Consider the following 16,914-nt stretch of genomic DNA (forward strand, 5'->3'; position numbering starts at 1 on the left):
GGAGGACACTATTGCACATTTTGAGAAGGGGGGGGGGGGGGGAGATAGGAGAACGGAGGGGAGAAAAAACTCACAGAAATTCTCCTCAAGTCAGATGGAAGCGTCCAGAATTGATCCAAGGTTGGCCCAAGCATTCCTGATGGTTTTAGCACAGCTAAAGGATTAAGATTAGCTTATAAAAGTGACTTCTTTTAAGATGATTAGTCGCATCAGTGGATCCTCCTCATGACCGATATCGATCCCTAGTGGGTTTGGAGGTCAGGTGATTATTGGGGTCACCCTGCCTGTCTGATTGCTTGTAAATGCTCCATTTGCTTTCAATAATGGACAATCTATTGTTTCTGAGCTTGGAGGTCGGGAGCCGGGCGATGATGCTTATGAAGTCATCCTCATTCAGGCTCAGGACCATTCATGGGGATGAATAGCTGTCATTTGGATGTTGCTGGCATTTATGTGCTTTTTGAAGGCTGAAGGTCACTTTGGATCAATCAAAACTACAAGCCTCATCAAATATCCCAGTCAGTGGTCATCTTGTGTATACCCAAAATTAGAGAGATGTGTTTACTAGATTTTTTTTTTTGCATTATATGCTTTTGAATTTTTATAATTAGAATAAATGTCATTTTATTGTCAATTAAGTCAGTTTTCAGTTTATTGATCCATTCCTTATCTTTTACATGTGCATGTACAGTATGTTAAAAAGATAATTCCATTTTGTGTTATTTTCTTATTTTATGTTTTATTTAAATTTTTATTTATTTACATGTATTTTTTTTTAATTTGTGTACTGTTATTATTATATAATATTTTTTTTTTGGGGGGGGTGTGTCGTTATCATTCTGTTGTGGTTGAAATGCTGAGACGGCACCAGATGGACACATGCTGATGGTACTGATAGAGCGTCCATAGAGCATCCATTATCAGCACAGAGTATCCTGATAGATAGTAATCTCCCTCAGAATGCCCACAATATTGCAGTTGAAAAGAACCCCCAACAGTTGACAGCACATCTGCGGTATGGAACACATTCTTCCCTCCATGTAGTCCTGCATCATTGTGCCTTTTGTTGGAGGACATCTCTCCCTGGGGCCACATTGCATTGAATGGTTTGACTGTGGATTAAAGGCTTAGATAGGAGAACCTTATAGCTGTCAGTCTGTCAATCATAGGCCTGGCCTTCACAGACTGAAGCTATTCAGCAGACATGGTAAGCTGCATGGAAAAGCTAAGCGCAGAATGTTGCTAGCGAAGAAACAAATGCTCAGCAGAAATGGGTTACCAACCAAATACATATTTACTTTGGGCCGATTTTAACTTTGCACTTGCATGTAAATTTGCAAAGCAATAAGCTTAACAGCTTCAGTGAAATTGAGGCCAGATGAATGGCTGTAATCTGCACTCTCAGTTTGTTCAGACCATCCCTCCAATCTCCAGCTCCATTTTGATTGAACTTCCTATCAGTATAATTGGTTGACAGCTCATATTTCATTTCCTGTGTAGTTTCTGAGCCATGTGATGTGAGCATGGGTACTATACAATAAAAAAATGGTAAAATCCAAACTCTGTGTCTACCCTAAAAACAAATGGCTTCACGTTTGTTAATCTCAGTTTTCTAGGGCCTCAGGGCTAAGCATTTTACACACAGATATTAATAAGTGCAGCCATGTTCCAACACCTCAAGTCAAACACTGGTCAAAACGTCAAAACAGAACTTCTTGATCCTGGCTACCTGCTGTATGTAATGATATACATGGCTATTGGTAACCGGTGATGCAACTGTGCCCATATAGCGCCAGTTCCAAATAGTCAAGAGCTCCATGAGTTGAGTAGTCCAATCTCCTGCTTCAAGTGATGTTAGTCAACACTCTGGTTAATTATAGTCCTTGCTCAAATGTGCCCAAGATCATTCACTACACACACGTGTACAGTACAGACTAGCTAGTAGTCAATTGGAGAGTTCTGCAGTGAAAGCATAGATCACCCCTCTGGTATGAAAGTGAATCTATGTAGGTGACTTTTGCAGTGGATTGAACCATTATATTGAAATCAAGCCAGTGGGGGAATTTTCATCAAGCACGTGCAGAAAAAGAAAGTATTTTTTCAATTAAAGTCCATAGGCATACTTTAATTTGTGTAATTAATAGTCTGCAGAATTTTTCTGGAATATTTATGGTCAACAAATTTGAAGTTTTTCTTTGATACTGTCTCATTTCTCTTTTGCCAGTGGGGCTCCCCCTGAGGAATTATGGCTAGGTCCAATTGTAAATGTGATGAATAATTCATCTGGAAATGTGTTCATTTTGTGTTTAATGGTCACTGGTTATTTGACCATGGAGGGCCGTGATTTGACTGAATAGGGAAGTCAACCTGCAAACACATACATTTTCTACAGAATTGTTGATATTTCTTGGATTTTTTTAAAACAAGTGGCAGTTTTGATTGAAGTGCAGTCTGTCATGATTCACATTCAACATACATGAATATACTTGTTTTTCATTGGTATTGTCTTTTATTTTTATTTTTTATTAAAGAAGTCTCCCCTCGTACTAGTGGTATAAACCACGGTATGGGTGGAGCTTTTATTTCATGAATTGCCTGTTCCTAAAATTTGATTGCCTACAAGGTCCTGTATACATATGCCAGTGGGTCTTGGAATTCATGAAGATTCAAAAAATCTCAAGTCCAGAGTGCCAAATTATTGGCAATGAACATGATAAAGGAACACATTTAAATAAAATTAATAATTAAATGTGAGAAACGAATAGGGGGTGTTTTTGTTTTTGGTTGGGGAAAATTTTGATTGGGGATGAGAATGAAATTGTTGGTATTTTTTTCCTCAAGGTTAAAGGCAATATACAACATTTGCTTTTGCTGTAATTTTCAGAAATGGATGGATTTGGGGGGTTAGTATTTTGGCAAATTATTGTTACACTGACTATTTTGAAGTTTTGTGTTCATAGATCAAACAATCATGTTCCTGTAGTCTGGTTTCCTGACCTCACTTAAGATGAAATGGAGCAATATATACTGACGTCAGGGAATTGTAAAGTCAGGGAACCAGTCTTGCTGGCTTGCACACGTCCAAGGATGTGTAACCAACTGCGAACGAAATGTGGACTGAATAAATTAGGCAAATTGGGGGCAGATGTAAAAAAAAAAAGCCAGTTTTTTTTCCAACGATTGGTCGGCCGACCAGCATTGGAAATGGATACAAAAATAGCACTTTTCTTGAAACTGACAGCACACTAGTTGCCGTGATTTTACAGAATGCTTTAAACTGTCATTCACTAACAGTCCAGTAAGGTATTTCATAATAATTTGGTAGTTCTGTTTTTGAATGTTTGCAAATGTTGTATATTCCCTTTAAAGGGAATGTACATCATTGACTTTTGCTGTAATTTTCAGAAACGAATTATTTGGGGGTTAGTATAATAGATCAAATATTGTTACACTGACATGTTTGAAGTTTTGTGTTCGAAAATGCTGGAAAAACATAAATGTTCAAGTAGTCTGGTTCCCTGACTCCACTTAAGGTGAAATGGATCAAAAATGCCAGAATATTGTAAGATGAGGGAACCAGTCTAGCTGGACTGCAACCCGTTCATGAACATGGGACAAATAGCAAACAAAATTTGGACTGGAAAAAAAGAAAAAATTTGGAGCAGTATGGTTGAAAAATATATAGGTTTTTCCAGCGGTAGTCGGCCGACCACCGTTGGAAATGTATACAAAAGTGGAATTTTTCTTGAAAATGACGTCACACCAGGTGCCATAATTTTACAGGATGCTTTAGACTGTCATTTACCAACATCCTAGTAAGGAATTTCGTAACAACTTGGTAGTTTTATTTTTGGATGTTTGCAAATGTTGTATTTTCCCTTTAAAGATGTAGCCTACTCTCAGATGTATAAATTTGTTGGGTTTCTTGTTTGATTTGAACAAAAAGCCTGTTATTCTAGTTTTCACAAACAAATTCCACTATGCAAATAGACTGGTGTCGCTACATATTATTGTCCGCCCATAAATTTTAATCTTATAAATTATTCCTTAATTAAACATTTGGCTGTTTTTTTTCTTGCTGTGTCTCATGCATATTTGAATAACAGCGTTGGAAAAAACTGGCTTTTTTTTTCAAATACTGGCCCCAATTGACCAACGCACTTGTTTACAATCGATTACACACCTATGAACGGGTACAAGCCAGCTACACTGGTCCCCTAACCTTACAATTCCCCAATGTATGTAAACTGCTCTGTTTCTTCTTAAATGGAGTCAGGGAACCAGACTACAGGAAAATGATTGTTTTTCTTGGTTTTTATAGCATTTTTGAACCCAAAACCTCAAAAAAAGTCAGTGTAACTATATTTGCTATATATTTCCAACCCCCCAATTCCATCCATTTCTGAAAATTACAGCAAAAGCAAATGCTGTATATTCCCTTTAAAAAGAAACTACATGTATATTTATATGTATTTTCTTTGGGGGGGGGGGGTTGGGAGGGGAATTTGAAAAAAAGCATGGCCAGCACAATTTATAACAACATGTACCTGAATAGGCAACTTTTTGCTGCCAATTTTACATTGAAGTGAGAGGATATGTAACTTATTTTAAAAGGTCCTTTTTAAATTTTTTAATGCATGTATGGAGAATTTAGGCTATTATCCAAAGTTCATTTTGTTAATCATTAATACTTTCCGGTATATAAATTTTACTGCGTTCCTTCTCTCCTAATTTGTTTTGTATTAAGTCTAGAGAACTGTGAACTGTCCTATCTAAATGTGTGGGCGCCCGCATATATACTGGGCTGATTTGCTGAGATAGATCCTTTCTTAGAAAGACAGAGGCACTGTCATACTGAAGTGCGCATAAATCCTGTGTCAATTTGACAAAGTGAAAGCCGCTGTAGACATTAACAGGAAAGAAGAGATCACAGGCAGAGGTAGACATGATACCGGGGCTGACCCAGAAACCTCGCTATACGCCTAAGCTGCAAAATATCAATCATCTCAGAAATTGTGAAATTACAAATGTTGGTAGGGGGGGGGACGAGGATGGTTGAGGGATAGGCAATCCATTTGTGCCTCCGGTGAATCTTGATTCAGCCTGTTATCAGACTGACATGTGGAGGGGGAGACACCAAGATTCATCTTTGGATATTGTACGCTTATTGTCACTCTACCTGGGTCCAATGTCAAGCATGGCCGGATTTAATTGGTTTAATACATTATAGAGTGCCGGGCTTGTTTTTTCTTTGGTGGCATCCCGTTTGTCATAACTGGGCTAATGTGGTCTAGGTTTATAACTTTCATGATGGAGTCATCAAATAGGTTAATAGGTGTCTGGGGGAATTAATCATAGGAGGCTGGGATCATACGTGAGAGGGGGGAGCAGTGTCTGTCTGCATTGAAATACTAGATGCTGCCACAGTGCCATTGATCAGCACGTGCCCAATTTGTGAGTGAAATAACAGAAATCGGGTCAGACAACCTACTTGCCGAAAAGATGAATTAGAGAGAAAATCAGTCAATATCCTCCATCATCCTTGAAAATAAGCAGAGCATGACCAGTGTAAATCAGTCACTGTTAGAACAAGAATGTTGGATGTGCCTGTACGTGCAATCAGTCAGAGAAAGAATGAAAGAATCAGGTTAACAAACAATGGACATTTATACTTTGAAAAGAACTACATGAAACAGGACTGCCTTGCAGTTGCCTACAATAATAAACCAGGGCTTTTCTGGTATCACCCCCACTCCCATAAGGCTATGGAATCAACCGTCCCAGAAGTCAATTATGTGCAAATCCTTGTACATCCTCTTCGCCCTCCCCCCCCCCAACTCCAAGCACATGTACATCTAAGCCCGTCCCCCTTTGTAATTGCTGTTCAAGTAGGGCCGCGTCTTAGGGGAGGTAGGACTCTCTGACCCGAAGGAGAACACTGTGTCCCGTTAACTCGTTGACCTATTTCCCGTCTGCGGCATGCTGCTGCTGTATCATCAGGATTCTTGTCCAGCTTTTGGTTTCGATCATTATAATCCTGATATCGTTCATATGATATTCGTGCTCTGCTTCTTCTTAATGTTTTAACGCCAGACGTCTTGGGGCAATCCGCTGGGCGGGTGACCTACTTCTTAATGTATATTTTTGTCACTGGGAACTTTTTATTGGACCATACTGAAAAGGGGACAGTTAACATTTTGCAGCCAGGTCTCGTCAGTGCTTGGTCACGCCGTGCCGACAACACTTCTTCATTTGACTGTCAGGAGGGTCGCCAGTGTGTGAACTGAGGACTCTCTCTTCAGCTGCGGAAATTGAGCAGTCACGTCTCTGGCCTCGAGACGGGAAATCTGATTTCATCGGATCGGGGGCCCGGAGATCAGGAGGAGGGGTAGAGGCGGGAAGGGGCGAGAGGTGTGTTGCAGGATCGAAGAGGGATGTCGATGAAATGTACAAGTAGCTTGGCAAGACCAAAATTTCAGCGAAAGAAAATTGTGCAGTTCTCTGTCTTTCAGACATGAACATTTTTCTTAAAACTGTGAGTGAGGTATAAGTTGTGCACATAATGATACCATTTAGATTGCCTTTGGTTTGTATGACACCTTAAGTGACCCCCCTCCACTCAAAAAAATGATCAAAAGATTGTTGATTGAGAAAAGAAATGAAAATATGCCCTTGACCTGTCTTTGGTCCTCAGTCAATTGAACTCATACGGTGATCTACAGTGAAGTAAAATGGGATAAAATATAAAATAGAATATGGTAAAGGTGTGGGGAATAAAATAGGCTAGTTTATAATACTTAGCCTACATGTTAGGCAAGTATTGAAATGCTGGTCTTACTATGAGTTTTCTTCAGGCCGCAATAGACTGTACAGTGTGTGGGTTTCGGGTCCGGTATTTTGTGAACGTACAAGTTTATTAAAGACATTATAAATATTATTAACTATTTTCAGTCGGAGCATAATCCCTGCTCAGCTGCAAACAAACCCATGACCTATTTCCATCGATTATAAAACCTTGCGCCCGGAACAAATCGGATTTGCAAATTACATGGCAAAGCGGCAAAAATATATAGATAATGGTGCCAAGCTAAACAGGATACTGGGGCAGCTTGGATCCCCATAGGGGTAAAAGCAAAACAGGCCAAGCATTAAAGTGCTTGTGAATGGAACAAGGTTATTATTTTCTCATTTTTTTTTCCTTGTGTTTTCTGGAACTGGGCATCATTCTGAACATACCAGAGTTACGGCAAGGTCTAGCTATTTTGCTTACTGGCGCACGTACCTTGCACGTAACCGCTAGCCCAGCCTCGTTGCTAATTTTCAATATTTGATTTGTTAAATGCAGCATGTGCTGGCAGGTCCACGTAGTCTCCTTCTCCTCCCCCCCCCCCCCAACCCCCACGAAGAGTTGGCGCCCGGACATTGCATTGGTCCATCACCTGTGGCTTTACTAGGTTTCTGTGTCACGGCGACAATCTCTCACAAAGAGAACTGGGACCAAGTGTTAAATCAAGCACAATTATGTAGGTCACCCGCAGAAAAATGAGGACAGAAGGATAATGAAAGCGGAATTGCTTTATACTGTATCTCCGGCTCCCTGTTGGGTTTGAAAGTATCAATTAACCCGCTGCCAAGTAGTGCCGGTAGTGAAATGGCCTTGTTTTGTCTCAGGTTCTCTGTAGCCAGCCCTGATGCCAAGAATGGCCTATTTTGTATCCCCATTCCCAAAATGTGCTTTTGTGAGATAAAAATAATGACTTGAAAGTGAATTGAAGTACAATTTTTTATCAAATGTCCGATTTCAATTCAACTTGTGTATCACTCTAGTCAAATTCATTTCACTCCGGGTGAAGCGTACTTGTGAAATGATACCCTGCGTGGGAAGCCGGCCACTGAATTGTGTCTTGGGTTCTTTTCTTAGGGAGGCAGGGTGAGTTTGGAGAGCGGGGAAAAACAAGTCCAACGAGGGGCTTTGGATTACCAAATTTCACTTGAGCTCTTGTACCCCATGTGAATTGGTTTTAGTGATGGTTAAAAGCCGGCCCAGACAGTGGGGGAAACTCTAGCTGCTCCACTTTCTTGGTACTGACACACACGCTGTTAGGTGATACCAGTTTGCCTGTGGCCAGCCCACTTTGTCCAGCCAGCAGTCCCACTTTTGCTTTGCCTAACCTAGATAGGAGCATTGGAGAGCAGGCTGTATTCATGACTCGTTACACTGACTCCATTTCAGGCCGCCATGTCAACAGCGACCTGGTTTCAGTCTGGCATAGACCCAGTTCGTGACTACACTGATCTACTTTTAGCCCCGCTGACCTCATAATAGAAAAGCATCCCGATCAGATGCGCCCTCGATGCTCCAATTAGCTTGAAAATAAAGCCTGTTCCATGTCTCCCGGGGGGTGAGCCTTCCAATGCTGATATCCCTTTGCAGCTACCAGACACCATCCATTGTCATTTCCCTACCATCAGTCTCCTCAAAAGTTGGTGTAAATACAGGAATGACACTTCCTGCTCCTGTTGCGTACGCCGATTATGGTACAAAGATCATTTTCTGTTTACTCTCAGCAAACAGACAGCATAATAACAATCCCTCTTTGGCACGTGGAACAGGCTGATTTTGCGGTCTGTGTGAAAATCGATATATTCCAGCCATGAACTGTGCCACCAAGGGATGCTGTTTCGGGACGGGCTGTATTTTTGATAACAGAATCTGCAAAATGAAATTTTATCTATCTTCAGTGGTCCATAAAAGGGTCTGTTGACAACCTCCAATTCTTCAGAAGGAGGACGAGAGAGGTCCTAATATAACAGAAAGTTTTCTTCCCCAGAAGGTCACATATGTGACCCCCCCTATTCTTGACAGTGCATTGGTCCTGTCTTTATTGGACTTGAGCATTACGGATGACCGACTGCCTTGCTGTGCATTTTCCGCACACTGTGTAATTCTCCCATTGGTATGCTGGAGCACTAGTGAATTAGTCACATGTAAATGATACAATAGGTTAATCCATTACAGTTGCGGGGGAGGTTTCATCATTTCCTGCAGAGTATTACACAGTCTGATCTGTTATTCACCCACCTCCCTCCCTCGTGGAGACATAATTTATTACCCCTGTCACACATGTACATGAACCTCCACATAATTTCAGGCATTTGTTGAGCCTGATCATGACAAATTACAAGTGCATGAAAAATGACTCTACAAGAGCAGTCTTTTGTATGTACATTGTTTGTAGATTTGTAACAGGTACCGCCTTGTGTTCAAGGTGATAATAACAGGATTTACTGGTACATTCACCACAATACATGCTATTTGTATTCATGTACATGTACATGTTATACATATATGCAATGATTCCTTTTAATACTCATTCATAAATACCTAAGGCAGTTCACCCATTCCTATTGGTCGAGAGCCCGTCATGTGGACGGTTTTAAACGGTTGATACAGTCCGGCTGGCTGGTCTTAAACACTTTTTCAGTGTCACATGAAATTTGCACTCCTATGAAATCCGGTGCCTTTTACCGTCAGTATTTCATAGTCCTAAATTCACGATACACCGGCACAGCTGCGTTCTGTGCCACAACACACAGCATGCGTGACACCCGCGCCAATCTTCATATAAGGAGTTGTTAACAACTACTCGCGAGAGGGACATACATGTATAATATAGCTAGAGGGATGTTTCAGAAACATGAAGTAAACAGGTTGAACAAATTGATTGGAAATTTAGAATTTTTGAGTTTTTTTTACTTTTGGACCGACAAGTTTGATTTTTTTTAACAAAAATTTGGCTCAGGTAATTAGCATCATCCAGACTCCAACCGGTCTTAAGAATGTTTAAAACCGGCAAAGCACACATTTATTCCCATTTTCATAAATACCTGATAAAACACCAATTAAATTTAAACACTGTTTTTCTGGTGTCACATGAATTTGGACTCCTACAAAATTTGGTCCCTTTTCCTCTTTTATTGGTTGAACGTTCACAATCTTCACTTAGGAATTCGCCATACTACCAGTGAGTCCATGTTTCATAAAGTCCTTAATTCATACTACACCGGCACCCCCAAGTTCTTTGGCACATCACACAGTATGCGCCATGCGCGCGCCAATCTCCATATAAGGAGATATTTAGTACTTCTTGTGAGAGGCACATGCCATAAACATAGCTAGAGGGGTGTTTCACAAAACATGAAGTAAAAGGGTGGAACAAAATCGTTGGAAATCTATAATGACTTGTTTTGACTTTTTGACAGAAAGGTATTTATGAATAGGAATAAATATGTGCTTGGCTTGGGGCCTGCACGGGCGTCGATTATGGCCCGAGCCAAATACACAGTGAAACAACGCTTTAACGAACATTTGGCTATATAGCGAACATCCCCTTAGGCCCTCGAGATAATAAATTCACTATAACAAACAACCACTTTAGTGAAAAAAAAATTGTATGGACCCACCGCATTCATTATAGTGGTGTTTCACTGTACATGTACATGTACTTGTTTAAAACCAACCAAGGACATGTTTATTCCCTTATTAACCCTCCTATGCAAACATACATTCTGTTCCAAGTTGTCCTTTCAGTAACAAGTGACTGTTTTCAACAGTTTCATAAGAGCTCCCAGCCTACATAAAGAAGGATTGACTGGCTGTGACTGTTTATGTAACTTGATACAGCTGTGTTTTGACTGTAGGTGATTGATAAGCCAGCTGTGCCTACCACTTGTCTGCTTTACTCTGTTGACTGAATTTGACTAGCCACAGTGCTTGCTTTAAAAATGATCTGATTTTTGGTGACTAGCCTGTGTAAAAAGCACGGCAAGGGAAGAGGATTGATGTTTTGACTGTCTGTGACTGTTCAGATAGCAGGAGGGCGGTGTGGACTTCCCATTAGAACCCTAGTGCATGTGTTCTTTTTTCAAGTACTTGTAATTTGAATGCGAGCCGCAGTTTCAAATTTGTAGTCATGTGAAAATGCTAAAATGAGTATGTACATGTAAGCGTAACTCCCAGAACACACAAAAAAAAAGTGGTTAAAGGGAATATACATCATTTGCTTTTGCTGTAATTTTCAGAAATGGATGGAATTGGGGGGTTGGAAATATATAGCAAATATAGTTACACTGACTTTTTTGAGGTTTTGGGTTCGAAAATGCTATAAAAACCAAGAAAAACAATCATTTTCCTGTAGTCTGGTTCCCTGATTCCACATAAGAAGAAACAGAGCAGTTTACATACATTGGGGAATTGTAAGGTCAGGGAACCAGTCTAGCTGGCTCGTACCCGTTCATAGGTTTGTAATCGATTGCAAACAAGTGCGATGGTCAATTGGGGCCAGTATTTGATAAAAAGCCATTTTTTTCCAACGCTGATCGGCCGATCAGAGTTGGAAATTGATACAAAAGTACCACTTTTCTTGAAAATGACAGTATACCAGGTGCCATGATTTTACAGGATGCTTTACACTGTCATTCACTAACAGTCCAGTAAGGTATTTCAAAATGATTTGGTAGTTTTATTTTTTGATGTTTGCATATGTTGTATTTTCCCTTTAAAACTCATACCTTATTCATTCAAAAAAGTGGTACAAACATTTCTTTGTGTTTGTTATCCTGTTGGTCGCTGGCATATAGTCTTTTTGGTCAACATTAATGTTTAGTACATGTATTTCTAAATTCCATACTTTTCCAGATAAATGAGGGCGCTGTTGCTGTGATGTCATTTCAGGAAGATACTGTTCAGTTGAGGGGTTTTCTGTTCAAGTTGTGATCCCAAAATTTGCTCATTGAAAACATTATGTGGAAAACCTTGCTCATTGGCCTTCTTTCGTGCATTGAAATGTTCAACAACAAATCACCAAAGAAAAGACAATTTATGTGCGACAGCAAAATATCAACAATTCTGGCAAATGTTTGTGCTGAAATCGTGTAACATTGAGTTTTCTGCCTTAGATGACATCACACCTTTGCTTATGAATATGCAAATTAGCATAAAAACCAAGAAGGCACCAAAATGCCTTTAAAAATGACAAAATGAAAATTGAAAATAATTTATTTTAAAAAATATTACATTGCGTGGGTCCTTGAATATATCAGGCACTGTGTGAAGCATGTGTAGTTGATTACTTTGTGTGTGTCTGGGTACCATGATGCGGCATTGCCTGCTTGGTAGGCTTGATTGAATTTGAATAATGATTTGAATATTTGACTTTCTATTCAGTTGATTATTCAGTTATTCAATGATGCTAGAGGGAGGATGTTGGGTCAACAAGCAATAACAAATGCAGGTGTAATAAAGGACAAAACCGCACAGAATATACATTGTACATGTAATATTCAAGCTTTTATTAACTATTTCTGTTAGTAACACAAACTAATATCAAATCCAAGAAATCAGAAAATAAAAAAATACAAGTCATTAATCTTTTATTAGCTACTTTTATTAGCTACTTCTGTGAGTAACAAGAAATGATATATCAAATAAAAACACACAAAAAAAACAAGACGAGAGAAAAAGTTGGTTTTTGTTCCCTGTTTAAGCTACATGTAAACTACACATGTATTTCCCTTTCAAAAATTTCAGTCAAATTGAAAAATTGTGAATATTTGATAACACATCAGTGCCCTAATGTTCATGTACATGTACGTCTTTACCCTTAGCCAATGCATTCTTGCCCTCAGCCCATACCGGTGCATCCGTGCCCTCAGCCCATACATGTACATGTATATATCCTTACCCTCTGCCTATAAGTCCTTGCTCTCGGCCCATGCATTCTTTCCCTCAGCCCATAGTAACATCTGTGCCCTCAGCCCATATATCCTTGCCCTTAGCCCATATATCCTTGCCCTTAGCCCATATATCCTTGCTCTCAGCCCATACATCCTTGCTCTCAGCCCATAAATCCTTGCTCTCGGCCCATGCATTCTTGCCCTCAGCCCATACATCCGTGCCCTTTACATCCGTGCCCTTAGCCCATACATCCTTCCCTCAGCCCATACATCGTGCCCTTAGCCCATACATCCTCGCCCTTGGCCCATACATCCTTGCCCTCGGCCCATACGTCCCCACCCTCGGCCCACACATCCTTGCCCTCAGCCCATACATCCTCACCCTCGGCCCATACATCCATGCCCTCGGCCCATACATCCTCGCCCTCAGCCTGTACATCCTCGCCCTCAGCACAAAAAAACCTTGCCCTCAACCCATTAAAATGCTTGCCCTCAACCCATTAAAATCCTTGCCCTCAGCCCATAAATTCTTGCCCTCATCCCATACATCCTTGCCCCCAGTCCATGCATCCTTCCCTCAGCCCAAATGTACATCCATGCCCTCAGCCCATGCATCCTTGCCCTCAGCCCATACGTCCTTGCCCTCAGTCCATACATCCTTCCCTCAGCCCATGCATCCTTGCCCTCAGCCCATGCATCCTTGCCCTCAGCCCATACGTCCTTGCCCTCAGTCCATACATCCTTCCCTCAGCCCATGCATCCTTGCCCTCAGTCCATACATCCTTCCCTCAGCCCATGCATCCTTCCCTCAGCCCATGCATCTTTACCCTCAACCCATGCATCCTTGCCCTTAGCCCGTACGTCCTTGCCCTCAGTCCATGCATCCTTCCCTCAGCCCAAATGTACATCCTTGCCCCCAGCCCATGCATCCTTGCCCTCAGCCCGTACGTCCTTGCCCTCAGTCCATACATCCTTCCCTCAGCCCATACATCCTTCCCTCAACCCATGCATCCTTGCCCTTAGCCCGTACGTCCTTGCCCTCAGTCCATGCATCCTTCCCTCAGCCCAAATGTACATCCTTGCCCCCAGCCCATGCATCCTTGCCCTCAGCCCGTACGTCCTTGCCCTCAGTCCATACATCCTTCCCTCAGCCCATACATCCTTCCCTCAGCCCATGCATCCTTGCCCTCGGTCCATACATCCTTCCCTCAGCCCATACATCCTTCCCTCAGCCCATACGTCCTTGCCCTCAGTCCATACATCCTTCCCTCAGCCCATGCATCCTTGCCCTCAGCCCGTACGTCCTTGCCCTCAGTCCATACATCCTTGCCTCAGCCCATGCATCCTTGCCCTCAGTCCATACATCCTTCCCTCAGCCCATGCATCCTTCCCTCAGCCCATGCATCTTTACCCTCAACCCATGCATCCTTGCCCTTAGCCCGTACGTCCTTGCCCTCAGTCCATGCATCCTTCTATCCGCCCATACATCCTTGCCCTCAGCCCATTCAAAATTACCAATAATACTTTTTATGAAGTCTGAAACATTTCCTTGTTCGAAAATTTACGTTCTTCAATATCACAATATAAATTGTTTTGAAGAATTTATTTGAGAAACGATGTAAAACCCAAAAATGTTGAAACACCCCTATCAATATCAATGGCTGATATTTTTCGAAGAAATTCGCGATCGCAAAGTTGCATTTTTGACGTTACTAGATGCTTGCTGAAAATAACAATTTGATAAGTTTGGTAGTAAAAAGAGACCTGTTTGTTCTTAGGACAAAACCAATCAGCAATGATTGCCACAAAGCAGGGTTTTTACGCTCCAGGCTCCGACAATGCAAATGGGAAAATTTCATCGTATTTTGCAAGGGATCCGTTCATTACGTCGGTGGTCTGCAGGCACGGGCTGGCCTGGTGCCGGTGGCCGGGATAGGTAGCAATTTTCAATGTTTATTTCTCCATGTCATCATATGTAAAATTATTTACGGTATATTTTTGTTACATAACAAAAATGAGATTCCTCCTGGCAAATCGTGTTGTAGCATTTGGAAATTGCAATCGCCAATGACCTGTTCTGTCAGAAACCTGTGTGCACTCCATATTAATTTGTCTTGCCGTGGAGAATTAGGCCTTTGCCAATATTTTACTTAATAAAATCTGAACTATGAAATTGAAACTGGACTGAATTAAAACTAAGAAAATTTCTGAAAAAATATACGGGCAAAAAAAAAAAAATTGCACATTGCATGCAGAGAGAAGGAAAAACCTGATTTAATTGTTGTAGTCATGACTCATGACATGTCTAAAACCAGTACTAGTGTTGAGCTGTGGAGGTGCAATGTACATGATGTAGGCCCTGGCCTAATCACCCCTAGTTACAGAGCAAGGAAGTGGTTCAAACACTGGCCCCCCACTTTTTCCACTGGGGGACATGGCCCCCCCCCCCCCCCACACACTTTTATCTGGTCACAAACTAGTAGTCTGGTCGTGTACGCTCGGCCAAACATTAAAAAACAATCTTGTCTACTCTCATACTGGAGTTGTCAGACATCCACTGCTTGCAACTGTCCTTCCCTCAGCCCATACATCCTTGCCCTAGCTCACCCTACCGGTACACATCCTTGCCCTCAGCCAATATGTCCTAGTCCTCAGCCCATACATCCTTGCCCTCAGCCCATACATCCTTGCCCTCAGCCCATACATCCTTGCCCTTGACTCACAATGTTCTCAAACACCGTTAACATTCTTCCCTCAACACATACATCCTAGCCACTTGCCCATTTCGTCTTGTGCTCTGCCCTAATTATGTACATGTACTTCCTCTCTGTCTGCCAATACATTCTTATGAATCCCTTCAAAATAAAATCTAGGAATTATTGTACAAGTTTAGTAGTGCATGACATTATGCATGTTGCACTTTGTCCAGAAATCATTCTGCCTTCTTTTTACACAAAACAACTGTGTGTCAAGATCAGAAGTCCTCAGTATGAATTAGTGTAAAAGGAAATACGTGAAATATGGGCACGTCTATCACAATATGGAAAACAATGGTTTGGGTATTATAAGCCTACGACAAGGTCATCTCTAGGGCATATGGTCCACATTTTAATCAGTTACTGTACCTGTACATGTAGATGACTAAGAATGGAGGATTTATGTACATGAAGGTACCGGTACATCTCATAGTTTCTACATGTAGTCATACTACCTTGTGCATGCTGCAGTTCCCCACATAACCACAGTGCATCCTGTTCATGATTGGAAGCTACCGCAATCCTTGCCCTTTACCTAGACAACCTTGCCCTTTGCCCATTCATCCTTGACCTTAACTTGGTACATTTGCTTGGTACAGGCACAGAGACATACAGGGAACGCAGGTACATTGTACATGTTGTCTGTCCTCACCACATTTTGTGGAAAGACTGGGGAAGGAGATATCCTGTAGATTCCTTGCCCTTCAATCTAGGTCAAAGCTTGTAATACAATGTACCATTACCTCACAAGGCCACAGCTTACTCACTACTGAAGTGATGACTGACCAGGCAAAAAAAAAAAAAATATTCTGCTTCACATTACCCTACCTACCCTATTTTGACAGCCCCTACCCTAATTGGGGGGGATATGAGGAAAAACAAACTAAAATCATCAATTACTACCTTTTACCCTTCACTACACACAGACACCTCCATATGAACGTACACAAAAAAAAATTGACAATTTTTTTCCGCCCTATCTACCGGTACTTACTCTTTTTTCAAATGGCATGTAATCGGAAGCACAGGTATATTTTGGCCCCATTTAGTACTTATGTAATACCTGTACAGTGCACAGTGCTCACTGTGTTGTGCATGCACGTGTATGTACCCGGTATGCAGTTGACTGTGTAGGTAAATGATTGTGAGGACCTATTGTTAACTAATACGGGCGATTCACAATAGTGCGCCTCCAAGAGTTTGCAACGCGTTGGCCGATCACAATGCACGAAATCAGTCGACCTTTTCCATACGCGCATTGGGTGGACCGATTTCGCGCATTGTGATTGGCCAACGCGTTGCAAACTCTTGGAGGCGCACTATTGTGAATCGCCCTTATTAAGGACAAGCTGATTTACCCGATCATAGATCGGGTAGGGCGTATTTGTGTTGGGGTTGAAAGTGTGGGGAGTTAAATGTAAAT

At 41.5% G+C, this 16,914-nt stretch overlaps 1 protein-coding gene across 1 annotated transcript in view; it reads left to right on the forward strand.

Moving 5' to 3' along the window:
• The window catches only part of LOC119721525 (protein phosphatase 1 regulatory subunit 21-like), a 79,254-nt gene extending 65,496 nt beyond the window's left edge, over nt 1–13,758 (forward strand). The window contains exon 17 of the mRNA XM_038191603.1: nt 13,297–13,758. Coding sequence (XP_038047531.1) covers nt 13,297–13,758 — 462 coding nt within the window. The remainder of the gene's footprint in view (nt 1–13,296) is intronic.
• The last annotated feature ends 3,156 nt before the right edge of the window (nt 13,759–16,914 follow it).

The sequence above is a fragment of the Patiria miniata genome, unplaced genomic scaffold, assembly GCF_015706575.1.
Source record: "Patiria miniata isolate m_02_andy unplaced genomic scaffold, ASM1570657v1 HiC_scaffold_13, whole genome shotgun sequence".
Taxonomy (NCBI): Eukaryota; Metazoa; Echinodermata; class Asteroidea; order Valvatida; family Asterinidae; genus Patiria; species Patiria miniata.